Genomic DNA, 26767 nt, shown 5'->3' on the forward strand with positions numbered 1-26767 from the left:
GTGCACCCACCGGCGCCGCGCGAGGGCTGAGCCCCGGGGACCCCTCGCCGGGGCCACGCAGACCCCCACACCCCCAACATCAGCCCCACGGCCGGGGGGGCGCTGCCAGGCTGGCGGGTAAACACACCGGGGCTATTGATGCCGCATCAATCCTGCGGCGCCGACAGCTGAATGGGCTCTCACTCACACCGGTAAGATAAATGATATTTATTTGCTGCTAATAGGTTCCAACAAGAGGCCCCAACAAGTGACTTTTGAACCAGCACCTCTCGCTGCCGGAGCACACCCAAACCGGGGAGAACCCTGAGAAGCATCCCCAGGGCTGCCCGGCTCCTGCGGGCTCCCCCTGCCCCACGCACGGCACCGCAGCCCCTTCCCCTGCCGGGTGCGCAGATCCTGCCCCCTCCAGCCTCCCCAGCCCCTCTCCGGCCCAGCCTCACCCAGGACCATGCGCCCACGAAACAAGCGCTGGGACTTGGCTGGGGCTGGGACCTTTATTTCATCAATGCCGACAGCACGGCCGCACCTGACGCTGCCCACGTGTGCTGCTCCCAGCCCTTCAAGCCACGATCCTTGGGCTGGAACCACCGGGAAAGGGATGGCAGCTGCCCCATCGCCACAGCCGGGCACCCGCGCAGGGGTCCTCGCCCGCAGCCGGGCACCCCACGGCCCAGAGGAGCGGGCGCTCAGCCGCTGTGCGTGCCCAAGCCCAGCACCGAGAAGGCTGCGCGGTGCTTCCTCAGCAGCAGCCGGATCTTCTCGTCATCGGAGTCGGGATCCAGAGGCTTGTTGTACTCGTCGTCCTCAGTCTCAGAGGCTGCACGCTCTCCTCCGGAGCCCCCTGCCCGCTGGGAGGATGAGGAAGGCTCCAGGGCGCTCTTCTTCCTCCATTTGGTCCGTCGGTTCTGGAACCAGACCTGCCACCCCACGGGATTGGCTTGATTAGCAGCCACCGCGCTCCGCGTCCCGTGTCACGTAGGGACCCGCACTCACCTTCACCTGCGACTCGGTCATGCCGAGGGAATAAGCCAGCCGCGCTCTCTCCGGACCCGCCAGGTACTTGGTCTGCTCAAACGTCTTCTCCAGAGCGAAGATCTGGTGTCCCGTGAAGGTTGGGCGCGTGTGCTTCTTCTTGTGGATGCTGTCAGCCAGGTGAGCAGGGGCTGCGAGAGGGAGGGAGGGAGATGGGTGAGCGCATGGCTCCCAGCAGCATTCCCCCTCCTGAGCACGGTGCCAGCACGAGCCCTCAGCGCCCACAGAGCCCCTCCAAATTAAAATCGTGTTCTGGTTTCAAGGCTTCATCCCATCCCGGAATGGAGCTGAGCTGCTCCGTGTGGGCCCCACGGAGCCAGAAACGGGCTGTGCACCTCCTGCTTGGGGACAGCGCTGCCTCGTTGCGCGGCGAGGGAAAGGGTCCTTTGCAGCTGTGCACTGGGAACACCGTATCCCCCTGCCCCATACTTTGCAGGATACACGTTGGGGAAAGCAGGAAGAGCTCATCAGCTCATACCAGTGCTGAGCTGTCTGCTCCAAATGGAGAGGGGAGAAGGGGACGGCGGCTGCAGACGCGGAGCTGCTGCACCCAGCGCTCAGCCCAGCGCCTGCCGGGGCTCACCAGGGGCAGTCAGTGCACCCATCCCAACCTCCCTCCAGCCCAGCGCACACCCTGGGATGCCCCTGCGACCTCCCCAGCGCTGCCAGCCCAGGGCCAGCTGTCCTGCCTGTCTCCTCTGGGACGGGCACTGACCCTGCGAGGCTGCCGGAGGGACAGAGGTCTCCGGGACAGTGGAAGGGAGCAGGCAAAGAGTTCATCTCCGCCACTGGAGCTTGCTCTTGAGGCAAAACCTCCATGGCCGGTTGAAGTCGGGCAGCTCTGCCCCTCAGCCTGTTCCCTTTGCCATGGGGCATCGCGTGGGGCACCCGACCAGCGCTCCGGCACTGAGTCTGTCCCCTCAGCCGTGGGTCAAGCGGCCGCAGCTCTGTCACCAGGACCATTCCCCTGCGACGGGGCAGCCCAAGCGGCCGTGCCTCACGCCCTGCGATGGACAACCTTCACCTGGGCAGCGCCCCGCGCCCCTGCCGATGGATGGGGTGCCCACGCGTGCCCACCCCACGCCCGTCCCCGCTGTACTTACGCGCGCCGCACTGCCGGCCGCCCCGCCACTCCGCGGCTGCCTCTGCCCAGCAGCTCCGGCCCCGGGGCAGGTACTCGCCACCGGCCTTGGGCAGCGTGCCCGCCTGCGGCCCGTAATAGACGCCCGCGGAGCCCAGGGCATCGAAGCCCGCGGCGTGCGGGTAGGCGGGGAGCAGGGCGCTGCCCGGCGCGGGGCGGCCGAGGATGTCGGAGATGCCGTGCGGGGTGCCGGCGGGCAGCGGGGCGCCCATCCCTGGGGTGCTCAGCTTGTAGAAGGAGCTCTGCACCGAGTACTGGCAAACGGGCGCCTTGGCCTCGGGGAAGGAGCCGTTGAGCAGGAACGGGCTGGGCAGGTTCGCGTCCATCCCCGCGGCGTCGAGGCGCGTTCAGCGCCCGCGTGCTCGGGCCATCCCCGGGGAGCCGGGACCGGGGAAGGGCTCCGAGGGGCTCCGGGCGGCCCCGCTCGCTGCGGCTTCGCCGCTCCAACATGTGCTGATAAAGCGAAGGGCATTAGAATAACGCGCGGCCATTGGCCGGGAAGGAGCGCACCGCGATCCCATTGGCTGCGCAGCGGGAGCGCCGCGATTGGACCGCGCGGGGAGAGGAGGGACCGGCGGGGACCGGGGGGGACCGCGGGGGGGTAACGGGAGGGACCGAGGGGGAACGGGGGGGAACGAGGGGGACCGGGGGAACGGGAGGGACCGGCGGGGACCGGGGGGGACCGGGAGGGACTGGGGGGGGGGACCGGGGAGGAACGGGGGAGGGGTAACGGGGGGGACCGAGGGGGAACGAGGGGGACCGGGGTACCGGGAGGGACCGGGGAGAACGGGGAGGACGGGGGGGACCGGGGGACCGAGGGGAACCGGGAGGGACCGGGGGGGAACTGGGGGGACAGAGGGGGAACGGGGGAACGGGAGGGACCGGGGGGACCGGGGGGGAACGGGAAGGACGGGGGGAACGGGGGGGAACGGGGAGGACCGGGGGGAACAGAGGGGGAACGGGGGGGACCGGGGGCAACGAAGGGGAACGGGGGGAACGGGAGGGATGCGGGTGACCCGGTGGGACCGGGAGTTAGGGCGGGATGCGGCGGGATCGGGAGGGATGCAGGGCTAGAATGGGATGGGATGGGATGGGATGGGATGGGATGGGATGGGATGGGATGGGATGGGATGGGATAGGATGGGACGGGACGCGGTGCGGTGGGACCGGGAGATCAGGAAGGATGCGAGGCCGGGATGGGATGGGACGCAAAGCTGAGATGCTGTGGGACCAGGAGAGATCGGGCGGGATGACGGGCTGGGATGCAATGGAATGGGATAGCACGGGAAGCGGAGAGACCGGGAATTAGGGCGGGATGCGGGGCTGGGCTGGAATAGGATGGGATGGGGCGAGACGGGACACAGAGCTGGGATGCTGCGGGATTGGGAGGGACTGGGCGGGATGCGGGGCTGTACTGGGCTGGAACGGGACGGGATGGAACGCGGTGCGGTGGGACCGGGAGATCGGGCGGGATGCGGGGCTGGGATGCAGTGGGATCGGCAGGGATCGGCCGGGATGCGGGGCTGGGATGCAAATGAAGTGGGATGGCGCGGGACGCGAGGAGACCGAGAGAGATCGGCCGGGACCGGGTCTGGGATGCAGTGGGATCGGGAGGGACCAGGCGGGATGCGCTGGGATCTGGAGGGATGGGGGCTTTGTCGGGCGCGATGGGATGGAAAGGGAAGGAACGGAACAGGATGCGGGGCACCGGGGCCGGGATGGGATGGGTTGGGATGGCCCCCAGGACACCCACCGGGTCCCCTCGCAGCATCCCCATCCTCCCTCCTGGAGAGAAGCCGCTGCCTGTTCAGCCCAAGATCGGCTGGAGGTCCGTGGGGTTCCACAGCCTTTGCCTCCCCCAGGGCAGAGCACAAAGAGCCGCTGGCCCTGCGGCTGCCCCTGTCCCCCTGGCAGTGGGGTGCAGGATGGGGAACCCCACCTGGCCACGCACCCGCAGCCCCCGCCTGCCCGCACCCTCGGAAAAGCAGAGGTGAGACACGGTCTGTGTTGGTTTCTTTATTAATTCATAGTCTGATAGCTGGTGTACAGGGAAATGATCTATACATCAGGGGCTAAGACAGGGGGGATCCAAAAGGCTTCTTTCCATAACAATTAAAAAAAGGAAATAAAAGTAATCTTTAAAACTTCTAAAAAGCTTCTAGTATGCAGACTGCAGCATTCTCTAGGCTCGATGCCGGGTGCAGCCTCCCCCTACCAGCCCTACGAGCAATCTGAGCGCAAAGCGATGTCACCGCAGGTGCCTGGCACGGTTGCAGCACAGCACATTCCCTAAGGCGTATACAAGGCCAAAGCAGGGGACCCACACACAACTCTACGGTGATGCTACGGAGTCAGCTGTTACAGTGGGTCTGGGGAGGTTATTGTACACAGCTAGGGTGATGGGTGGAGAGTCTGTGCCTCTATGGCTCAACTTCGGGGTGGGGAAGGGGTTGCTTTGCTCTCCAAGGCTAAGCTGGGTCATTTGCTTCGCTGCAGCTAGGCTTCTTCCCAACCGCAAGGGAGCGGGGGGCATTCCCAGCAGGCACAGTCCCACCAACAAGGCAGGGCTGCCCTGCCAGGGCCACCAGCCTGGAGCTGGAGGTGGGCTCCTTCTGCGTCCTTCTGCCCTCCAAACAGACCACCTCCAGGAGAACGAGCAGGAGGTCCCCACGCTTCCGCACTACAAAGGCCAAGCCCCCACCTTAAGCAAAGGACAGAGGGACCTACTGCTGCTACCTGCGTCTGACCCTCCTGGGGTCACGCCTGGTAGCGAATTCAACCTACTGCACACTCAGAGTTGCGCAGGCAGCTCTGCCCATCGCCACTCTCCTGCGAGAGCAGCCGACCCCGGGGGCTGCCGAGCTTCCCGAGGGGCTGCTTGCTCCAGGCTGCTGCTGCCAAAGCGCAGCTCCTGGGCGAGCAGCCTCCCGGTCTCTGGCGTTGGTCCTTTGGGGTTGGAAGGGTCAGCATCCACGGGGTCAGCGGGCTGCGCTCCTTTGTGCCCTCGTCGGGAGGCCAGGGGACCCTGCAGAGCCCTTGCGTGGGGTGCGTAGTGCAGGGCTGCTGGCTCCTGCCAGCTCCTGGCTCATCTCCTGAGCAGATATTGTGCTGAGTAGAGCTAGGCACAACCCCATGTGTGGCACAAGCTTCCCCTGCTCTGTCTCGCTACCCATCCTCCCTGGGCCCCAAGCACCTCAGCACGAGCCATACAGCTTCACCCCAGCTGCAGCCAACACACTTGGGGCTCACGCCATGGCCAGACCCGTGGACTGCGTCTGGGGACCCCTCTCCAGGCCAGGAGAGACCAGGCTCAGCCAGAGGGGCGCAGGGCAGCGACCACCTCTGCCCTTTTCCTCCTACAGCCTCCCAGCTCTGTTCACCACAGCTGCGCACGTGCTCCAAAGGTTTTGCCCGTCCTGCAGCCTGAAGAGGTATTTGGGAGCAGAGCTGTTAGTGCTTTGTACATACTGCTAGAGTGTCCCTAGGGGTTTGCATAGTATTTATTGGTTCATATACACAAGGCTGATTGCTGTACAGTTTACACTTTCAACACAAGCAACGAGCTCGGTGCTCAGCCCAGAGCTCTGCCCTGGCAGGAGGCGTTGCCCACGCTGGGGAGAGGAAGGGCAGCCCTGCACCAACCCCTCTGCCCGAGGCAGTCGTGCTCCCTACAGCCCTCATCTCTCCCTGGCAACTGCTGCCCAGCCCGTAGCCCAACACTCACTGAGCGGCGAGTCCGGCAGAGGCAGCACCGGCGATGGGGGCTGAGCCCCTCTCCTTCCATGGCGAGCAGCGCCGTGCTGCCCCAGCTTCCCTCTTGCAGTCGGTGCACGGGTGCGGGGATGCATTTACACACGCTAACGCGCGAGGGTGGAATCTCCTTCCCTCTGGTTTTCGGCCAGTCCAGCTCTTGCCTCCCAGAAGAGCTGGGAGGATGCCCCCGGTGCGTGCTGCTGCCTCCGGGCTCCTGGCAGCAGCCGGGCAGAGGCGGAGGCCCCTCCATTGGTTTTAAGTACTGTAGCTCATGCGTCTTGCAGTCAGTCAGTCATGCGGATAGGACGGTAAGTAGGTCTCATACAGAAATCATGCCATTAGCCTATAGAAACATGTACAGCCAGCCCTGCTCCCCTCCACTCTCTGCTCTCCTCTCCTCTCTTCACAGGTTTGTGTCAGAACGTGTGTGGAGTTCAGTGGTTTGGTGTTGAGGTGAGATCCTGGAGGGACACAGAGACACAGATGGGGTTACCAGGAGTTTGAGCCAGGAGAAAGGGTAGGGGGAGCCAGGAACACAGCAGTCCCGGATCCTTCTGCACCCCGTGCTCATCCCACACACCCCCATCCTGCCCAGCTACCACAAGACACATTTTGGGGGACATCAGTGAGGCAGCGGCAGAGCAGCAGTAAGTGCCCTGTCTGGAACCAGCCCCGATGGCATAGATGGTACTGAGAGCAGCATCAGGTGGAAGCTGAGCTGCGCCAAAGGACACGAGGCGCTGGGAAAGGAGCTGGGGGGGCTGCCCGGGCTCTGGGGTAGGGGAAGGCATCCCTGAGCCCCCCGCTGCAACCTGGGGGATCCATTGCCCCTCACTCTTTCCACTCAGACCCCATCCGCTCCTAATGCACATCTTGTGCCGCTCACGCAGACTACAGGAGACAGCAGGAGAAAAGCAGGAGGAGCAGTGCCCCGAGGAGCCAGGGGCTGGCAGGGTGGCAGGCAGGTGTGCGGACACGGTCTGCACAAACATGTGGCCACAAGCACAAGGCTGTCACGCACCCACAGAGAGTCACAGGGGAGAAAGGAGGGAGAACAGACAGACACAGCCACGCATGCACAGCAGAGGATAGAGGACAGCCCGTCCCTGCCTGGCAGCCTCTTCCCTGGCTCAGGACAGACCTGGCAGCTGGGGAGCATGCGTACGGCGCCTTCCCCCAAGCGCTGCCCCCAAAGCCCAGCAGTGAGCACGCAGAGAACTACAGCGCAGCCGGGTCCAAGTGTGCTGTGCCGAGCACCGCGCCTTGAGCCTGATCCCACCCGACAGGGAAGGCGAGGGCAGCAGAGCGTGCACAGGACTCAAGGGGTGATCCAGTGCTCACACTGGGATCCGTGGAAGGAATACCCTGGGCTGAAGGCAGGCTCCCTGCCCTCAACCCCTACGAGTACTGGCTCCGAGCATCGCTGCAGAGTGGGGGACCTCATGCTCATTGCATCCAGACCCAGGGCGAGGGAGCGAGCCAGCAGCAGGGGCGCGCCACCGCCCACCCTCAGCATTTCACTGTAGCACAGCAACGCCTCTCTGCAGGGCGAGAGCTGGCAGGACGTGTGCGACCGGCAGCTCAGTGCAGGCAGCAGCAGAGGGAGCTGGGACAGAAGGAAAAGCAAAGATGGAGTTACCTCAAAAGAGGCCATTTGAGGGGTCACTGCTTCCCCCTTTTCAGGCTGGCTCGTTTCACTATCTGAGCCCCCATCCTGCCCCCGGAGACCTCTGGTTTCGGGACACGCACTCGCACCTCCTCCTGAGGAAGCCACAGGAGCAGGAAGCGGGACAGCACCCAGGTGAACAGACAGACACACAGAAAAGGACAGGAGAGGGAAAAGCAGAGTCAGTTTGCAGAAAACACCGAGCGAGAAGACTGGTGCCGTGGCAAGAGCTGCCCTTGGAAGCCTTAGAGGAGAAACAGAAAAGGAGAGCAGGGCAGAAAAAGGGATAGAGGGTGGCAGAGCTCCAGAGGCTGCGAGTCCTGCAGAGGCGGCGTTGGCTCCAGGCAGGGAGCCTGCAAGGCAAGGCTATAAACCACAGCGTACCTTGGGCCCCAGCCCGTCCCGGTGCAGGATGGAGTATTTCATGAAGTGATCATCCTCAACCTCCAGGTCTCGGGGCTCCTGCAGGGAGCTCTCCAGAATCAGCTCCTCCTGCTCATGCCTGTCACCTGTGTCACCAGGGCCCAGGTGACGCACCACCTTCCGGATGACCTGTGGAGACCGGCACAGCCGAGTGTCACATTGAGCACCCCAAGAACCACAATTCCCTCCTCACTGTCAGGCCCTGAACTGCTCGTGCTGTGCAGCCCTTGTCCCGCTCGCGAGGTCTGGCCGGAGAAGTGCCGTGACCGTAACCGAAGACGCGTGTGCCCTGCATGGCCCCTGCGCTGCAGGGAGGAGCACGGCAGCCAGGCAGGAGAGAGAGAAGGCTGCGCCGTGCCCTCGTCCCCACCATGCCCTTGATCACTCACCTTCTTGGTGACGATATTGCCTTGATCGTCTGTGAACTGCTCCTCGGTCACTTGCTCTCCAGGGAGATGAAGGACCTCGTTGCCCTGCAGCAAGAAGAGGGAGAATAGGGCATTTCAGAGGGGTGAAGGGAGCAGGTGGAACAGTAAACCTGACACGCACCCCACAGCCTCCGTCTGCCGCCCCGCGCCGTCCCTTTACTGCTCTCCTCTGCGTCTGCCCCGGCTCTGGTCTCTCTGCTCCCTGCTCGTTACCTTCACAAGGACGCGTCGGCGGACGACCCTGGTGGAGAGAGTCTCCTCATCGTCCACCAGCCCCTGGCTCTCCCCGAGCTCCTTGTCCAGCTCGCGGTGGGCGTGTTTGAGCAGGAAGCGAACAGAGCCCCTGACAATGTGCATGACGTTCTGGCAGCTGACCAAGAAGAAGGCCAACAGCACCAGGGCGATCAGCAGCTGCGCCAGGAAAGCCCACATCCCGCTTCAGCACACGCAGCCACGCTTGGGCTCCGGGGCTCAGTGTCCAACCATGGTGTCCGGCAGAACCCCGAGGCAGGAGCAGCCCTGCGGTGCCCCGGCTCTGCGGGAGCGCTGCTGTAACCTTAGCTGCCGCAGCTCAGCTCGCTGGGGGCGGTGAGAAGGCAGTGGGCAGGTGGGGCGTCCTTCCTTCTCACAGCTTCGTCAAAGTCATGGGGCCAGGGCTGTGACAGCACCGCCCGTCCCCAGCGCGGCCGTGAGCGCGACAGCCCCGGCCGCTCCTCCATCAGCTCGCCAACAACCTGCCTGCCTGACTGCGCTGGGAGGGCAGCGCGCAGTCCTTTGTCACAGGGCAAATGAAGCCCCAGGCAGGAGCCGAGGGCTTGGGGTGTCACTGGAATGGCACACGACTCCGGGGACACATCGCAGAGCTGAGCAACCCGCTCCAAAGCGTGGCGTGGATGCCCTTCGCTGGGGAAAGGCTCTTGCCCTCACCTTCTACCTGCCGGCTTTGTGTGGCCGTGTAAGGATGCCCACAATCCAGCCTGGCCCCTAGACCAGCTCTATTTCTGGCTCCGGCAGGTTGTTGGGCTGGTGGCCAGGGCAGATACTCAATAAGGAAGCAGGCAGGGAGACTGGATGGGCTATAAACGGAGGGCGAGAGCTCAGGTATCAAGCACAGAAGGCTATTCTGAGCGGAGAGGCACGCCCGGGGGCAGGGAGCGGGAAGCATGCCAGGAGATTTGTGCCTCCGCTAGCTCCCAGTCTGCACAGCGGGCTCAGGACAGGGCTGTCTTGTAGGCTCTCCACCTTCTGCGGGACAGGGTGCCCCTGCTTTTACCCTCACCTGGCCAAAGAAGCGGCTGTCTGCCTCCTCCTGCCAGCCACCCGCGGGGCGCTGGGGCTGCCAGTCGCTGTCCTCGGCAGAGCTGACCCGCATCAGCTCTACAGCCTGCACCAGGACCTGCTCTTGCTCCTGGCCCTGTGCCCCAGAGGCCGCGGTGTGCGTCGGGAACAGCCTTCGGGTGACCCCCTCCTGCCAGGAGCCCGCTGTCAGGTCCTGTAGGCAGGAGATAAAGGAGCCTTCTGCATTCCAGTCCCTCAGCCTGGGCACCGGAGAGGGACAGGGACAGAGAGAGAGAGACAGAGAGAGAGAGGCAGTCAGCGTTGCCGTGGAGGGCTCACCCTGAGCACCAGCCGCTCTCCGGCAGGCTCACCGGCACAGCCTGCACCCTGCCAGGCGCCGGGCTGCCCGGCTCACGGCACTGCCGGCGCGCGGCACAAGCAGCACAAAATGCAGATGCACCAAGGACACAGGGTACCACCCTCCCACGCTCCCTGCCCACCCCACTGCCTCGCTGCCAAAGGGTCCGGCACAGCCCTATGGAGCATCACTGGGCTCTGCCAGGGACCGCCCGGGGCTGATGCCACTGGGAACGCGGGAGGATGCAGCCCAGGCTGAGGGTGGGCTCTGGGAAGCACAGCTGACATGCAGAGCCTGGCTGGCTGCCTGGGTTCCCCCCAGGGGCTCTGCGAGGAGCCCCCTGAGCATCTCCGGAGGGATGCACAGCTCTCAGCCCAAGCCACTGCTCCGTCTGCTGGGGATGCTTGGGACCAGCAGAGAGGCAAGCAAAGCTGGGAGATGGTTGCTGCTGGGCAATAGCTGGCAAAGCGGTTCTGCTCCCCTCCCACCGCCACTCCAGCGCCTCAGGCTGCACTACCTGTCTGTGCTCTTCTCCACGACGTGGCTAACGGTGGGTGATGCTGTGATCCTGGCTTGAACCTTCTGCTGAGCTGAAACAAAAGAGACTTCACTCTCCGGGTCGTGCTCCCCAGTCCCTGGCTGGCGATCACTGGTTGGCATCTTCCCCTCTGGCCTCTGCCCCTCCTCCTGCTCTAGAAGGTCAATCAGGCCATTCATGGCATCTGAGTCCACTGTGTCATCCTCAACCAGGTCCATAGAGCCCATGTGGTCTGGGCCATGCGCGTCTGCTAGAAGCTGCCCGGGGAACCGGCCTTCGCTTGTGGCATCCGAGTCCTCGGCCTTGCTGCACTCCAGAGAGGAGTCCTCAGCAGTCACCAGCGAGGGGGTGAGCCCAGAGGACCACACCTGTATGTCAGACATCTCCATAAGGGCGTCCTGCTCGGTGGCAGCCATGGGGATAGCATCCATGATGGCCACCTCATTCCAGTACTGGTCGGCACGCAGTGGGGATGGCAGCGCGTAATGCAGGGAGGCGGGGGACAGCAGCTCGTCCTGCAGCGAAGCGTAACCTATATGGGCAGACAGAGGCAACATCTCTCGCAGCTGTCTCACGCACGCACAAGCGCAGCGGGGAACCAGCCTCCAGGAGGGCGCCTGCCCCAAGGACAGCAGCGGTCACGCCACAGACCCCCCGTGGCTGGGCTGTGCTCACAGAGATACCGCCTCGGCACGGTCCCTGCACGTGCTGTCGTGCCTCCCTTCGAGCGCCGGGGCTGCTTTGGGCAGGCCCTGCGGCTGTCTGTTCCCCTCGGGTCCATAGGATGCCCCATCCACACCGCAGGACGCAGCGCGTCCTCTTTGCCACCTGCTCCATCAGCCTCCGCGTCCGCCCACAGCCCTCCCGCGGCATCAGCCGGCTGACGGTCAGCCTGGAGCTTGGGTAGGTAAGTCTGACAGGCACAGATTCTCAGTCTCCGGAGCACGGAGGAGCAGGCTGGAAGTTGTGCCACAAGCAGGGAAGGATGGCCCTGCTACGTGTCATGCAATCCTGAGGCGTGCGGGATGCAGCCAGGGCCCTACAACACTGTCATCTCCGAGGCTGCGAGCGGTGGTCATGACCCTCATCACCCGGGGCCACGTGCACTCTTCAGGCACACCGATATGGACTACGGCCAAGCCAAGAGCTCCCATCCATGCAGGCAGCTTCGCTCAGCCTTTTCAGCTCCGAGACCCTCTCCCGCTCCGGGAGATGAGCCAAGAACCTATTCCGCTCCCCAGGCAGGATTGCCAGCCACAGCCAAGGCATGGGGGACAGTGGGGACAGAAAGGACACCTCTCCGCTGGCGGTGCACGGCCAGCGAGGGAAGGAGCACAGGGCACTGCAGGAGGAGAAAGCCTGGGGTGGCCTCTTGCAAGCATGAGAGGAGCAGCCCCTGGTGACATGCAGTCGCCGAAGCAGGACACAGCTCCTGGAGGGCTCAGCTGAGGTGGAGACAGTGGAGACAGGCAGTGGAGGAAGGTGAGAGTAGGAGAGGCCAGAATGAGCTCAGAGAAGCGGTGACGAGTGACCCACAGGAGTGTGCGCACCTGATGGCACCAGGTGGCACGTTTGAGAGAGCAGAACAAGGGGAGAGACAAAGAGGGAGAGAGCGATGAGCCAGAGCTGTGCGGGCAGTGCCACAGCGCAGGGCTGCAGCGGCACCCATCCTGGCTCCCCGAGAGCACACGCTGCAGCTGACCCTGGCTGTGTCCCTGCACCCCGGCACTCTCCGCCTGGGACCCAGCTCCAGTGCATCGGCACAGCCGGACAACCAGGGCTCTGCAAGCTCCTTGGCTGCATCTCAGCTTGCACAGCCAGAGGCACCTCTTCCTGGCACACGGGGATAAGGAATGTATGTCCACCCCATCTGGAGAACTTCTCAGAAGGCATTGTCTCAGGGTCAAGCTTCCTGCAGCAGAAGCCCCAGTGAAAAGACAGTGTCTGTTGGCAACACATTGTGCCCACTGAGCTGCCAGCAGGCCCCCGGTGCACCCTGGTCAGACAAGACATCAGCCATGGACTCTGCTCCCAGGACCCTCCTGCAGTGCCTGCCAGAAGCCGGGACTCACCATTCATCTGGGATGGCGAGAGGGAGTAGTCTCTCTCCGTGTAGCGCCAGCTGCCCTTCAGGCTGCGGCTCTGCCGGCTGGAGCCCTCCAGCGTGTTGATGATCTCACCACGGTCGATGTTCCTCAGGGCCGTGTACAGATTCTCGACTGCAGGGGGGAGTCGGTGTCACCAGGGAAGCACAGCCGTGCCCCAACCAGTGGTGTAGAGCCCGCGGGACCCCCCAGGCACACACATGCTGGGGGTGCAGCCAGCCCTGCCGCCTCCGTGCCTGTAACAGCCACCGCAGATACTCACTCTTGACATCCTTCCCCTCGCGGCTGAGCCAGAGGTTGAGTAAAGCCATGCTCTGCTCCAGCAGGGAGTTGGGATTCTCCACACGTATCCTGTTGATGTCGTCCACCCCAAACTGCAGCTCACGTGCCAGCTCTAGGGGGAAGAAGCTACATGTCAGCATCACATCCTCCGGCACCCACTGCCAGCTCCCGAGCCGGAAAGGCAAGGAATGTAAAGGGCTCCACCAGACCCCCCCACATCGCGTGCACTTGAACACGGCAGAACATGCAGCAGCCGGGATGGGGCAAGGACTGAAGCCCCTCTGCCCAGCCTGGCTGTGACCACCGCAGCGGTGTCTCATGCCCGGAGAAGAGTGGGTACTGCTGTTGGATGTGTGGCTGCACAACGGCAGTGATACGCTCGACTCAAAACATAACCCCAGGCTGGTGCCTACGCGCGTGCACGGGAACGCATGCACGGGAACGCGTGCACAGGAACGCATGCACAGGAACGCGTGCACAGTCGTGAGTGGGCTCATTTCAGCTCCGCAGTGCGCTCACGGTCAGGAGGCGAAGCCAGAGGAGCTGGTGCAGGTTGCATGCAGATCAACTGCATCAGCTTTCCGGACAGGGGTAAAAGCACATCCACTCCACCCTGCAGCGAGTGTCAGCTTTCCCAGGAGCGTTGTGCATCCTCAGAGCCATGAGGTGTGCACTCACCAGCCCAGCTGAGGCCCAACTGTTCTGCTATGTCAACCATCTTCTGCTCTGCCTTGTCTGTGCTGCTCAGAGAGCCTGGAGGAGAAGAGGGAGTCCCAGCTTCAGCTGTGCCGGGCCCCGCACCAGGGCAGGGACGGGAAGGCACTGCTGGCTCTGGGGGTCTTGCAGCCACGTAGGCGCTGCCCTGCAAGGAAGACCGAGGAAACTCTCCGGGAAAGGGAAGCTGTCGCAAGCGTGAGTACAACAGGGTCAGCCCAGCCTTTCCCCAGGCTTGGCACCCCGAGTGCGGGTTGTGGGGAGGCCTTGGACTGTCCCAGCAGGTTGCATACCGAAACTGGTCTCGCTGAGGATGCTATATCGCTCCCGTAGAGACAACGGCGTCAGGGTCCTCCTCCGCTCCTCAGTGCCGCTTCCCTGTGACAGTGGGGACAAACCAAGGGGTCACCAGCTTGAAAAGAGGGCAGCAGCTCTGCCCTGGCACCACTGCTTCTCCCGCAGCCTCAGAGCGGCACAGCATGGCCACGCAGAGCAGCTGAGGAAGAAAAGGTGGCAGTGAGAGCTGCCTCCTGCACCGGGGAGAGGGATGGACCACCTCCCAGCGGTGCCAGAGCTCCAGCACTGACCTTGGTGCAGGGTGGTATGGTGATGTTCAGGTGGCAGAGCACATGCTGGAGGTCCTCGTACTTCATGGCCTTGCGCAAGAAAGACAGGGAGCCACTGGCTTCCCGGCTGCTGTCCCGAACCTAATCACCGAGAGCGCGGTTAGGTGGCACAGGGCGGGCACAGGGGGCTCAGCTGCAGCCCAGCACCGCACCCTGCCATTACCTTGATGGGGATGGCGAGACGGTTCTCCCGGAAGGACTGGAACAGGAAGGTGCGGGGCTGAGTAGCCTTCTTGACAGGGACCAGGTTCCCTGAGAGCTCGACATGCAGAGGCATCCCCTCCACCACCTGCAGAGTGCAGAGAACAGGCTCAGACCCTGTGCAGAGCTGCTTCTGCCCCTGGACAAGGGCAGGTAACCTCAGCTTTCCTCCCCGGGCGAGGGCCAATGTGTGCTGCTGGGGACAAACCTCGATGTCCCTGCTACGGGCCACCTCAGTGAAGTTCTCGTGTTGCTCTAAAGTCTTGTCGACCTTGTCATCAGTCATGCAGTAGCAGCGCAGCCGGCCTTCCCGTGCATCATTCATCTTGGCAAACACCACGAATTTGGCCATGTAAGGGATGGCCGTCAGCTCTTTGTACAACATCGTGGCGAAGTGCACGGCCTCGGCTGTGCGCGGGCAGTCGGCCAGCCAGAACCTGCAGGAGGGTTGGGTCAAAGCAGTGCCGGAGAGGCTCCCTGACAGCACCAGGAGGGCTGCCCACCCTTCCCACAGCAAACGGCACCGCAGAGGGGGCCCCGAGAGCGCTGGGTACAGCCCTACGCACGTCAGGGACCCAACCAAGCACCAAGAATGACCCTTTCCCTCTGCGCACCCAGTTGGCGTGAGCATTTCCCGACACATGCCAAGGCAAAGTGGAGGGTCTCATGGCTGGAGGCATCTGCTCTGCCCATGGGAACAGGGCAGCACAGGGGCAGGGGGTGCTCCTGGCACAGGCTGCACCCCAAGAAGGCCTGAGGAGCAGCCGATGTCTCCAAATGAGCACATCCTCACCCAGGACTCACCTGGCAGAGACATTGGTGGTAAAGTTAGCGCACTCATTTTCATAGACCAGCTTCGTGGTGCCCGTTATGTCTTCCCACTGGGCTTGGGCTGTCCCTCCTGCAGCAGAAAGCAAGGGTAAGCGCGCTGCCTTTCCATAAGCCGGGCTTCCGCACTCCTCAGGCATTTGCTCCCTCCGCCACTATGACCCATCCTCATCCTCCAGGAGCTGCGCCCCACATAGCCTGTCCCTCCCAGAGAGCAGGCGTTGGCAGCCTCACCGATCACACTGCATAGCAGGCGCAGGCTGGTAGTGTCACCCTCGCCGCTGTCTCGGGGATTGTCCTTCCAGGATGGTGGCAGTGGGATGCGGAGGCCGATGGGGCGGTGGAACTTCCTCCGGCGTGGTTCCACCGTGACGATGGGGCTGAAGGTCGCCTGGTTCCCCAGCAGCTTGGTCACCAGTTCGTCAGGCACGGGCTGCGCCTGCGGGCAGGGCAAGGATGGGCATCAGGGCCAGATATCCGCCACCCCGCGTTGTGGCAGAGGCTGGAGCCATCCTCCCCGGGGCTCACCTGCAGGGCCAGCCTCACTCTCTTGGTGACGGCGGTCTCTGGGAAGGTCGCCTGTACCATGGGCACCAGCGTGTTTTTCAAACATCCTCCCTCGGGGCCGATCATATCACAATCCTGGCAAATCCGCGACATGACCACGAAGTAGAGAGGGAAGTCGGTGGTGATGATGCGGCAGACCCTCTTCTTCTCCAGCTCCTCCTGGCTCTCCAGCTCTGCAAGGGCAGCGTGGCCATCAGTGGTCTCACATGCCAAGCCCATGGCTGTCACCTCCCGCCCGCCCTGAGCCGCACCGACCGCGCCGCGCTCCGTCCCATCCCACCGCCCACGGGGAGCCGCCCGTGCCGATGCCGAGCCTGCCAGGCACACTGACCCTCATCCATGCCGTTGAGCAGCTGGTCGATGTAGCTCTCCTCATAGCGGTTGCGGTGCTCCTTCCAGACAGAGCCATTCTCGCTGCGCAGCACCACCAGCTCGCGGTCTCCGCGCCCATACGAGGCAAAGTGTGGGATCTCCACAATGACGGGGCTGTGGGCAGCAGAAAGAGGGCATTTGCACCCACCCGAGGTGACCCTACGCTGTACAGCTGCCTGGGGAGGAAGGCAGGGCTGCTGCCACCCCTCTCTCTGGGAAACAGGGCTCTGCACCCAGCAGGATTGTGCTGTTTGGGACTTTTTCTACCACAGCACCACCACTGCTCTGTTATGCTGGAATGACCCATCCCAGGATGATGTTGTACCTCACCAGAGATAGGAAGTCTCCAGTGCCAGACTGCAGAAGCAGAGATGGGCAGAGGTCTTGCCCCAACTGGCAGAGATTCCAGAGAAGCTCCATACGTCCTCAATCCTAAGGGATGGCCACGGCACGGGCAACTCCATCTGCTCAGCTGTGCTCACCTGAGGAACTGGGCGCCGGCAGGCCCCAGGGCGATGATCCGGCTGGTCAGACCCTCCTCCTCTGCCAGCGTCGGGGGTGAAGGCAACTTTTGGGGCTTCACCAGGCGGCAGGTGATGCGGGTTGGTGCGGCGCAGGCGCGGGGCGGGATGACCACACGCAGTCCGTGGTGCCTGCTGCCACGCATGGAGCCGCCGCGGGCATCCACCATGAAGCTCACCAGGAACCTGGAGCAGACGGAGGCGCATGGGCGGGTGGGCACCTTGCAAGCCGGCTCACGCACAAAGCGTGCGTGCGCTGCACGGGTTGGGCACTCACCCTGTGTGCACGGGGCTGGCCACCGGGCTGATGTTATCCGAGGTCTCGGTGGCGGGGCTGCTGGGGATCAGAGAGTCCTCATCGAACTCCTTGGAGGGCTGTGTAAGGCAGGGAAAAGCCATCATGGGCACAGTGTCCTGTTTGGGGTGCTGAGCCTGTGCAATCCTCAAAACCCTCCCCGGGCAGGAGGTTCACCCTATCACCCACCCCCCGTTTCTGCTCTGTGGTGATGGAGGGGGTCCTCCGAGCAGGGAGTGCCTGGGGAGGGGTGCGGCAGGCTGTGTCTCATGCTCACCTCCTGGGGGGACACCGAGGGTGCATGCAGCAGACTGACTTGCTCAGCTTCTGTCTCCACAGGTCCTACCTGCTCAGTCTCTTCTGCTCTGGTCACCACAGTCTCCGGTGGGATGCAAGGGACCGGTAGGACAGCTGGAGACTCCATCCTGGCAGGAGAGAGCAGTGACAGCCACTGAAGCAGCAAACGGGCACCTCTCAGCCCACGGCCATCCCCAGGGAGTCCTGGCGCCACTGAATGAAGGCAAACTCAGCAGCAGACCCATGTCCTGGTGCAGGAACACCACCCACTAGCTTCGCCTGTCATGCTAGGCAGGAGGGGCTCAGTGATCCAACCCTCGCCCAGAGATGCCCCAGCCCAGCGCCAGGATGGCCCCGTGCCCTGTGCTCGCTCCATCCCACCATCCCACGCCTCTTACGTGTGCTCCAGTGTCGTCATGGTCATGAAGTCCAGTATCTCCTTCTTGCCCTCCTGGTCCCTGGGATCGAGTGTCCTGGGCTTTGGTGTGATCAGCTCCTCCTCTGAAAGCAAGAGCCGGCTCAGCATGCAGAAAGGCCGGACAAGGGAGCACAGACATCCAACACTCGCCCCCATCCCTCCTCAGGGCTGGAGCCACAGCCCATCCCTGGTCCCAATGCTGCCCACACGCATTCGGCCCCTGGGTCTCTGCCAGCCATGGGATGGCTTTGCCTTGTGCCACATGGGGTCTGTCGGCAGGGATAAGTCCCACGCTGTGCATCAGAGGGACAGGAGCTGCTGTAGCCGTCGGGAGCCTCAGCTGGTCGCTGAGCCCTTCCCCACAGCACCGAGCACAGCCCTCTGCGGACACCCTGCTGTTGGTCGCTGGGGACAGGGGTGTAGGCAGGGAGGGGGAAGGATGTCCAAACACTGCTGAGTGCATCCACGCACCGCCCTTGGAGGCAGGAGCTCGGCCAGGGCTGCCTGCCGGCCACATTAATGCCCACTAAAATGTTCACCAGGGTTCGGCGCTCACCAGCGCCCTATGGGAGGGAGCTCCGCACCTTCCAGAGCAGGGAGGGAGCCCCACTGATGGGGAGGGGACTGTAGCAGCAGGGAGACCCTTGAGCGCTCTGTTTGGCACAGAGCTCCCCCAGCTGCCGGGCTCTCGGGGCCAAGAGGGAGCCAGGGCTCCCGGCCCCGTTCATGCAGTCACACCACAGCAAGCAGCACGGACACGGATGGGCAGGGCGGGATGGCGGGACCTGCGCCGACAGCGCCAGCCCAGCAGCGAGGCTCAGCGGATGGATGTGGCGTGCGGATGGTTAGTGGCCATGGGGTGAAATGGGTCATTGAGCTGGGGCAGGGCGACACATTTCATACCCATTACTGTGACATGAGCAGTGCCTGCAAAGTAAGAAGAGGCAGAGGTGAGGTCTTTGGGAGGGAGCAGGAGCAGACCAGCTGCAGCCGGGCTGGAAGCCAGTACCTCCCCACAGAGCAGGGCGTGGAGGGGGGCTCTGTGCCCAGTGTTGCTGGGGCATGAGACCCTGGAGAGGTCCGGGCACATCCTTCTGCATAGCGCAGGGAAGCACCCAAGACGGGAGGTGCCACCCCAGGAGTCCCTCATCCTCTCCACATCAGCGCTGTGGGGCCACAGAGCTCCCCCACCCATCCCTGCCAGCACACCCCTGGGATGGGGCCCCCCAGCTCCCTCACCTTCATCCTCTGACACGTCCAGAATCTCGTCTACAGTCTCCGGGAAGCTCATACGGTGCTTGTCACCAACTGACTGCGGGAGCAGAGTTGCAGTCAGAGGAAGGAAGCCTTTTGTGGTGCAGCCACCTGCAGCCCCCTCCTCACTCAGCCCCCAGCACTGGTCCTGCCCCACTGTGCTCAGCAGACCTTTGCCTTTCTGCTCCCAACCCTCCTCCACAGGCTCTGGTCGCACTCCCCCAGGGGCTCACCGGGATGTCCGTTTCCTCTGTGACGATCTTGAGCACGTCTGTGACAGAAATGTAGCCGAGCCGCTTCGCGATGGCCAGAGGAGTGGTGCCATTCTGTGCGAGGAGGAAGGAGCGGGTCAGCAGCAGCCACGAAGAAACCCGGGTAGGCACCCAAGGTTGCCAGGAGGTGTGGGCAAACACCATACTCACCGTGCTGATCTCGTTGGGAGAGGCACCGTGCTTCAGCAGCAGCGTCACGACGTCCGTGTGGCCCTGCTGTGCTGCTTGGTGCAGAGGGGTGTAGCCCAGCTGCAGGAGGGGACAGAGGGTGCTGCCATCAGTTCTGCTGCCCCAGAAGTGCCTCCACACCCCATAGAGTGCTGGAGCACAAGGATGGCTCTCTCTTTTCCAGGGAAGCAAAGGGCTCTGCAGAACCCGGTGCTTGCCCAGAGCTGTAGCTTAGACTACAACAGCTTCCAGTGATGGAAACAGAAGGGCTTGGAGCAATGGTTGGGGGCAGAAGTGGAAGCAGAGAGGGAGGCTTAGCCTTCACCATCAACCTGCACGCTGTTGCGCAGTGGAGAAGGATCTTCGGAAGGTAGGACACCTCCGTACCTTAGTCTTGGCATTGACATCAGCCTGGTGCTGCAGCAAAAACTTCACCAGCTTGCTGTTCCCGTAGTGGCTGGCCACATGCAGCGGGGTGTAGCCCATCTGAAAGATGAGATCAGCTCTCAGCTTGCCCTCAGTGGTGCTTCCTGACCTTCCGGCTTGTGTGTGTTCATCCCATGGGCAACCCCCCATGGATAAAGGATGGGACACGGGTGTGGGTGCTGCCTGAGAGCCCCGGATAGCAGCAGCAGAGCAGTGCAGACCACACCGCATTGTGTCTGACGGTACAGGGGTGAGCTGTGGGAGCAGGCAAGGATCATCCCTCCAGGGAGGTGGAGGGAAGAGGAGAAACAGTCCCCAAGAGACGGACAAGGTGGTAAGAATGCCTGCGAGAGGGGAGACTCTTGCACAAAGCAAAAGAAAGGCCATGCTTCCCCTGTAGCGGACCTAGAAAGCAGTTCCCCAACAAGCTTTTCACCACAGCCATGGTCGATGCGCTACTTTACCCGGGTCGTTGCATCCACTGTGACTCCGTGTTTCACCAGAACATCAGCAACCTGCACATGCCCCTCTTGAGCCACGAGATGGAGAGGAGTCAGGCCACTCTGCAAACAGAGGAGCTCTCAGCACAGTGGCAACGCCACCACTGCAGCTCTACCAACAGAGACTCCAAGTCGGGTCTCCAACCTGGCAAAGGGACCAGTTGGCCACTGCACCGCTGCCCGAACACAGGGAGGCACTGGGGTCTGCACCACCACCCTGCCTGCTGCCCCGCTGGGTGTTCACCTCCAGGCTGGAGGGATGGATCCGGATGACTTACCTTGTTGCCCAGGTCACCGTTGGCTTGTTTGGAGAAAAGCAGTGCCACCATATCTGCGTGGCCCTCCTGGGAAGCCAGGTGTAGCGGGGTGACGCCCTGCACAGACTCGGCGTTGGCCGAAGCCCCGTACTGCAGCAAGCTGCTGGCCACCTCCATCTGGTTCTGCTTGGCTGCGATGTGCAGGGGGGTGTACCCATTCTGCAGGGAGAGAGGATCATCGCCTTGTTTGGCCCCTGCTGAGCAGACCCGCGAGGACAGAAGGTGCTGCTTTGCCTCTCCAGGCCAGGCATGCCCTTCCGAGTCACCTGAATGGTTCAGGATCGCAGGCTCACACCCCACCCATCTCCCTGACGTTGAGGCAAAACCCCGACTCTGGCAGCCAAGTCAGCACAGGGGTCTCGGAGACCACCTGCTGCAGGTTGGGTTGGTACCCCGGGGTTTTCCACACATGAATTTTTACAGCATCTCCTGCCACCTCAAACTGGGGCAGACAGACCTCCTAGAAGGCGTCTGGCTGAGGCGTAGAGCAAAACTCCAATATGCAAGATTAGTATTCAGGTAGAGCCCTGTGCCTGTGTGCCGCGGGAGCCGAGCAGCTGGCAGCCACCCTCCGCCTGGGTGACGCACGGGCTGGGAGTGACGCAGCCCAGAGGGGGACCGCTGCTGCTGCCGATGCCTGCCCAGCACGCCAGCCGGCACGGGGAGGCGAGCGCCAGATGGGGAGGGCTGGAACCAGCAGCCGCTTGGCTGTTCTGAGGACGCAGCGTCTGCAAACGGTGTGGAAAAGGAGGATGCAGTTCTGCTCTTTGGGGAGATGCTCAGGCAAAGCGAGGCAACGTTTGAGCAACGAAGCTGGTGAGGGGCTGGAGAACGTCTGACGAGGAGCGGCTGAGAGAGCTGGGGTTGTTTAGCCTGGAGAAGAGGAGGCTGAGGGGAGACCTTATTGCTCTCTATAACTGCCTGAAAGGAGGTTGTGGAGAGGAGGGAGCTGGGCTCTTCTCCCAAGGGACAGAGGACAGGACAAGGGGGAATGACCTCAAGCTGCGCCAGGGGAGGGTCAGGCTGGACATCAGAAAAAAATTCTACACGGAGAGCATCATCGGCACTGGAACAGCTGCGCAGGGAGGGGGTGGAGTCCCCTTCCCTGGAGGTGTTTAAGGAACGGGTGGATGAAGTGCTGAGGGACATGGTTTAGGGAGTGTTAGGAATGGTTGGACTCGATGATCCAATGGGTCCTTTCCACCCTGGTGATTCTGTGATTCTGAGGCAACTCTCACGAGCTCGTGGGTTTTCTGACTCACTGCTTCATAGCTGCATGCAAACATTCCTGTGTGGTTTCCCAAGCTGCCAGACAGCAGCGCTGCTCCACAAGGCTTGCCATGGAAACGTGTCCCCAGACAACCGCCGCAGCCACCAGCAGGGACCATCCCCGACACAGCCCGTCTGCTGGGAGAGGACCACCACCCGGCACCCCACCTGCCCCACGTGCTGTGCGAGAGACAGACGGGCAGGAGAGCAGCTGGGGGTTATTATCCCTCTGTACTCGGCACTGGTGAGGCCGCACCTCGAATACTGTGTTCAGTTCTGGACCCCTCACCACAAGAAGGATGTTGAGGCTCTGGAGCGTGTCCAGAGGAGAGCAACGAAGCTGGTGAGGGGCTGGAGAACGTCTGACGAGGAGCGGCTGAGAGAGCTGGGGTTGTTCAGCCTGGAGAAGAGGAGGCTGAGGGGAGACCTTATTGCTCTCTACAACTGCCTGAAAGGAGGTTGTGGAGAGGAGGGAGCTGGGCTCTTCTCCCAAGGGACAGGGGACAGGACAAGAGGGAATGGCCTGAAGCTCCGCCAGGGGAGGTTCAGGTTGGATATCAGAAAAAAATTCTACACGGAAAGCATCATCGGGCACTGGAACAGCTGCCCAGGGAGGGGGTCGAGTCGCCTTCCCTGGAGGTGTTTAAGGAACGGGTGGATGAAGTGCTGAGGGACATGGTTTAGGGAGTGTTGGGAATGGTTGGACTCGATGATCCAATGGGTCCTTTCCAACCTGGGGATTCTATGATTCTGTGGTGGTTATTGGCCCCTTGTACGCTCCCTGAATGCCAGGGTTGGGGGGCAACGCCGGCTCCCGGCTGGCACGGATTGGACACACAGCATCCCCACATCCCCATTGGACACACAGTATCACCACATCCCCATTGGACACACAGCATCCCCACATCCCCCGGACACGGAGCCCACCCTTACCCAGGCTGAGCTGTGGGGTGAGCTCCCGTTGGGAAGCAGCAGTTTGACGATCTCCAGGTTGTTGTGGTGCACGGCCACGTGCAGCGGGGTCAGGCCGTTCTGGGGATGGGGAGAAGGCACAGGCAGGTGAAACAAAGCCTCTCTCTGTACCACATCACCCCTCCCGCTGCCACAGGAGCAGCACTCACCTTCCCTGCCGCGTTGGGGTGAGCGTCACGCGCCAGCAGCAGCTCTGCCACGTCTACCTTCCCGTACTTGGCTGCAACGTGGAGAGGGGTAAATCCTTTCTGAGGAGAAAGGCAGCCCATCACAGGGTGTAACAGGGATGAGGAGGAGAGCACTGGTGGGTTCTGTGGCGCGGGAGGAGGCTGCTTCTCCCATCAGAGGGACGCGGTGCCAGCAGCCTGCCCAGCCGCGTTGCCTCCAGCGGCCGCAGCCCCCCACCTTGGTCATGCAGGTCTGCGAGGCGCCCTTCTCCAGCAGCGTCAGCGCCGTGTCCACGTGCCCCTCTCTGGCGGTGATGTGCAGGGGCGTGTGCCCCGCTGTCGTAGCCAGATTGGGGTTGGCGTCGTTCTCCAGCAGGAGCCTGACCATGCCGTTGTGGCCGATGCGTGCAGCACAGTGCAGAGGAGTCTGGTCGTCCTGGGAAGGAGGCAGAAAAGGGGTTTTGGGAGACCTGGACCTTGTGTGCCATAGTGAAGGGGACCTGGTCTTGATCCTGCTGTTGCAGAGCCCCTGGTGGGGTGGGTTCTGGGCAGGCAAGGATGAAGAAACCAGCACAAGAGGGAATGGCCTGAAGCTCCACCAGGGGAGGTTCAGGTTGGATATCAGAAAAAAATTCTTCACAGAAAGGGTCATTGGGCACTGGAACAGCTGCCCAGGGAGGCGGTGGAGTCACCTTCCCTGGAGGTGTTTAAGGAACGGGTGGATGAAGTGCTGAGGGACATGGTTTAGGGAGTGTTAGGAATGGTTGGACTCTATGACCCAATGGGTCCTTTCCCACCTGGTGATTCTGTGATTCTGTGACTGTTTCCAGAGCTGGACCATCACACAGGTTGTCAGTACCTACCTTGGCCTTGGCGTTGGCTTTGGCTTTGTTCTGCAGCAGGTACTTCGCCACATCGACGTGCCCAGCTCTGGCTGCCATGTGTAGGGGCGTCTCCACCTTCTGCACCAAAAACAGGATAAGGCGCTGAGGCCATAGGAAGAAATACGCCTTCCCGTAGTCATTCCTCTGGTCTGAGCACAGGACAGCAGTGCCCACGACCTTTTCTGGCCACTACCGGTTCCTCCTGCCAGCACGAAGCAAGGGAGCTCCAGGAATTGCTCAGGAGAGCAGGTCTGGGGCAGTTCCCGTCTCCTGTTGGACCCCACTGTGCTGAGCTCCCACAGCCCCTGTCAGGTTGGAACTCACCACGTTGGACACGTTAGGAGAGGCTCCACGCTGAAGCAAGGTCTTGACAATGGGCAGGTGCCCCATGAAGGCAGCCACGTGGAGAGGGGTCAGGCCAGACTGTGGAGAGAATCACAGGGCGGTTGGGGTTGGAGGTGCTCTCTGGAGCTCACCCAGTCAAAGCAGGGTCATCTCCAGCAGGTTGCACAGGAATGCATCCAGGTGGGTTTGGAACTCTCCAAAAAAAACAGACTCCACAGCCTCCCTGGGCAGCCTGTCCGGTGCTCTGCCACTCTCGCAGGAAAGGAGATTTTCCCAATGTTCAGGTGGAACTTTCTGTGCTTCCTTGTACTGCCACCGGGCACCACGAAACAGTCCAGCCCCCTCCTCCTGTCCCCTGCCCATCAGATATTGGTCAGCATTGATGCCATCCCCTCTCCGTCTGCTCTTCTCCAAGCTGAACAGACCCAAGTCTCTGAACCTCTCCTCCTAAGAGAGATGCTCCAGTCCCCTTATCATCTCTGTGCCCTCTGCTGGACTCCTTCCAGTGCTTCCTTATCTTTCCAGAGCTGGGGAGCCCAGAATTGGACACAGGACTCCAGATGGAGCCTCCCTAGGGCAGAGCAGATGGGGAGGAGAGCCTCCTTCGCTCTGCCGGCCACAATCCGTGCACCCCAGGATACCCTTGACCTTCTTGGCCACAAGGACATGGAGCTCAGGGTCAACTTGAAAGGGCCCAAGAGCCAAGACGGAAGCTGCTGGCCTTGCCAACATCTCTTCCTGCCCCCTTCTTCCATTCCCTGGATCACGCTTCAGCACAGGGGGAGCTCTGGGAGCTCCAGCAGATGAGCTGGGGGGCACACAGGGAGCTGCTGCCTCCCCGCAGCCCCTCTGCCGTGTGGGGAGATGCTGGGAGGCTCAACGGCTTCTGAATCGCAACGAGCTCTAAGCCACAATAAAGCAAGCGCCTGAGGAGCAGCAGAGGCAACAGGGCCACCATCCTCTGCAGCTCTGCCCACGCTGCGCAGGCGGCAGGAGAGCCGGGGCTGGGCTGCAGCCACCTACCTCCGTGACGGCATCGATGGAGGCACCCGTCTTCAGCAGCAGCTCCATCACTCGGATGTGGTTCTTCTTGCAGGCGATATGGAGGGGTGTGAAGCCATTCTGCGGGCAGACAGATGGACAATCGTTTGTGAGAACGCTCTCCCTCGCCCCCATCACGGTCCTGCCTCCCCTCCTCACTCACCAGGGCTCGGGAGTTGGGCTTGGCCCCCTTCTCCACCAGCAGCTTGGCCACTCGGTGATGCCCGCAGTGTGCAGCCACGTGCAGCGGCGTTAGGTGGTCCAGGGTGATGTCGTCGATCTCGGCGCTGTATTGCAGGAGCAGGCGCACGCAGTCCAGGTGGTCACCCTGCGCTGCCATGTGGATCGGCGACAAGCCGTTCTGCGACCGCGGAGCAGAGCCTCAGGGCTGGGCCAGGAGGAGAACCAGGCATCCCACCAGCCCCTGCCTCGCTCCCTGGCCACAGCTCTAGGGCAGAAGAGATGGCACATCCCCCAGGGCGATCTCCCCCCAGGGAGAAGCCCCTAAATCGCTCACCGAGGCTTACAGGGGAGCAGCGCTGAGCAGAGGGCAGGGGCTGAAGAGCTGCTGCTGGTGGACACGCTGCCCTTCTCAGGGCTGCTCCCTTTGGAGCACTCAAGCAAAGAGCTCCAAGAAGCTGAGAAAGCTCCTTAGCCCTCGGCGGGCCAAAATCTCAGCCTGAGCCCAGCCGTGGGTGGCAGCATGCGACTGTGCACAGCTTGTTACGCCGCTGTGCTGCCCTGGGAGCTGGCACCAGGCACAACCCCACAGAGTTCCAGGGGTACCTTGGTTTTGGCTTGGATAGGAGCCCCGTGGTCCAGCAGGATTTCTGCAATGCGCACGTGTCCATTGCGAGCTGCGCAGTGGAGAGGGGTCAGCTCGTCCTGCGGAAAGAGAGAAGTTCAAGGGCTCAGGAGAGTAACAGAGTGTGGACTTCTTTAGCAAAACTGAGCCTGTCCTCAGCCCCCAGGGCAGACCCGCTGCAGCCACGCAGCCTCCTCTCACTTCCACGCACCAGCAAACAACCTGCTCCATCCCCTTAGTGCACCAGGGACCTTCCCTCACACACCCGGCGAGACGTTCACAGGGTATAGAATCACAGAATCACCAGGTTGGAAAGGACCCATTGGATCATCGAGTCCAACCATTCCTAACACTCCCTAAACCATGTCCCTCAGCACTTCATCCATTCCTTAAACACCTCCAGGGAAGGCGACTCAACCCCCTCCCTGGGCAGCTGTTCCAGTGCCCCATGACCCTTTCCATGTAGAATTTTTTTCTGATATGCAGCCTGACCCTCCCCTGGTG

At 62.5% G+C, this 26767-nt stretch overlaps 2 protein-coding genes across 13 annotated transcripts in view; both read right to left on the minus strand.

The window, feature by feature from the left end:
- Positions 1 to 481: 481 nt before the first annotated feature.
- NKX6-3 (NK6 homeobox 3) lies at positions 482 to 2499 on the minus strand. The gene is made up of 3 exons (XM_054049700.1): positions 2136 to 2499; positions 994 to 1163; positions 482 to 917 (listed from the first exon to the last, which is right to left on the minus strand). The coding sequence occupies exons 1-3, from the start codon at positions 2497 to 2499 to the stop codon at positions 687 to 689; spliced, it is 765 nt and encodes a 254-aa protein (XP_053905675.1). The 3' UTR covers positions 482 to 686.
- Positions 2500 to 4174: 1675 nt separating this feature from the next.
- Positions 4175 to 26767, minus strand: part of ANK1 (ankyrin 1) — a 66428-nt gene continuing 43835 nt past the window's right edge. For 7 of the 12 annotated variants that reach the window (XM_054049680.1, XM_054049685.1, XM_054049688.1 and 4 more), the window contains 36 exons: positions 26245 to 26343; positions 25622 to 25819; positions 25441 to 25539; positions 24397 to 24495; positions 24052 to 24150; positions 23427 to 23624; positions 23171 to 23269; positions 22983 to 23081; positions 20742 to 20939; positions 20428 to 20526; positions 19925 to 20023; positions 19520 to 19618; positions 19331 to 19423; positions 19083 to 19155; positions 18747 to 18770; positions 17824 to 17926; positions 17406 to 17553; positions 17111 to 17208; positions 16795 to 17019; positions 16272 to 16426; positions 15902 to 16113; positions 15608 to 15812; positions 15350 to 15446; positions 14754 to 14982; positions 14508 to 14633; positions 14306 to 14425; positions 14012 to 14096; positions 13683 to 13757; positions 12985 to 13116; positions 12690 to 12836; positions 10597 to 11149; positions 9723 to 9981; positions 8405 to 8488; positions 7977 to 8144; positions 7566 to 7687; positions 4175 to 6387 (listed from right to left, as the gene is read on the minus strand). In XM_054049680.1, the coding sequence (XP_053905655.1) occupies positions 7589 to 7687; positions 7977 to 8144; positions 8405 to 8488; positions 9723 to 9981; positions 10597 to 11149; positions 12690 to 12836; positions 12985 to 13116; positions 13683 to 13757; positions 14012 to 14096; positions 14306 to 14425; positions 14508 to 14633; positions 14754 to 14982; positions 15350 to 15446; positions 15608 to 15812; positions 15902 to 16113; positions 16272 to 16426; positions 16795 to 17019; positions 17111 to 17208; positions 17406 to 17553; positions 17824 to 17926; positions 18747 to 18770; positions 19083 to 19155; positions 19331 to 19423; positions 19520 to 19618; positions 19925 to 20023; positions 20428 to 20526; positions 20742 to 20939; positions 22983 to 23081; positions 23171 to 23269; positions 23427 to 23624; positions 24052 to 24150; positions 24397 to 24495; positions 25441 to 25539; positions 25622 to 25819; positions 26245 to 26343 (4995 nt within the window). In that variant the 3' untranslated portion in view covers positions 4175 to 6387; positions 7566 to 7588. The other 5 variants (XM_054049681.1, XM_054049682.1, XM_054049683.1 and 2 more) reach the window with 5 other exon arrangements.

The sequence above is a fragment of the Cuculus canorus genome, chromosome 26 (assembly GCF_017976375.1).
Source record: "Cuculus canorus isolate bCucCan1 chromosome 26, bCucCan1.pri, whole genome shotgun sequence".
In the NCBI taxonomy this organism is placed as follows: Eukaryota; Metazoa; Chordata; class Aves; order Cuculiformes; family Cuculidae; genus Cuculus; species Cuculus canorus.

Bases quoted from the DNA above. Each gene is read 5' to 3' on its own strand.
- NKX6-3 (XM_054049700.1), bottom strand. From the start codon at position 2,499: ATGGACGCGAACCTGCCCAGCCCGTTCCTGCTCAACGGCTCCTTCCCC. The intron at 1,164-2,135 runs GTAAGTACAGCG...TCCCTCTCGCAG, and splicing joins CGGCCGGCAGTGCGGCGCGC to CCCCTGCTCACCTGGCTGAC. The intron at 918-993 runs GTGAGTGCGGGT...GTGGGGTGGCAG, and splicing joins TGACCGAGTCGCAGGTGAAG to GTCTGGTTCCAGAACCGACG.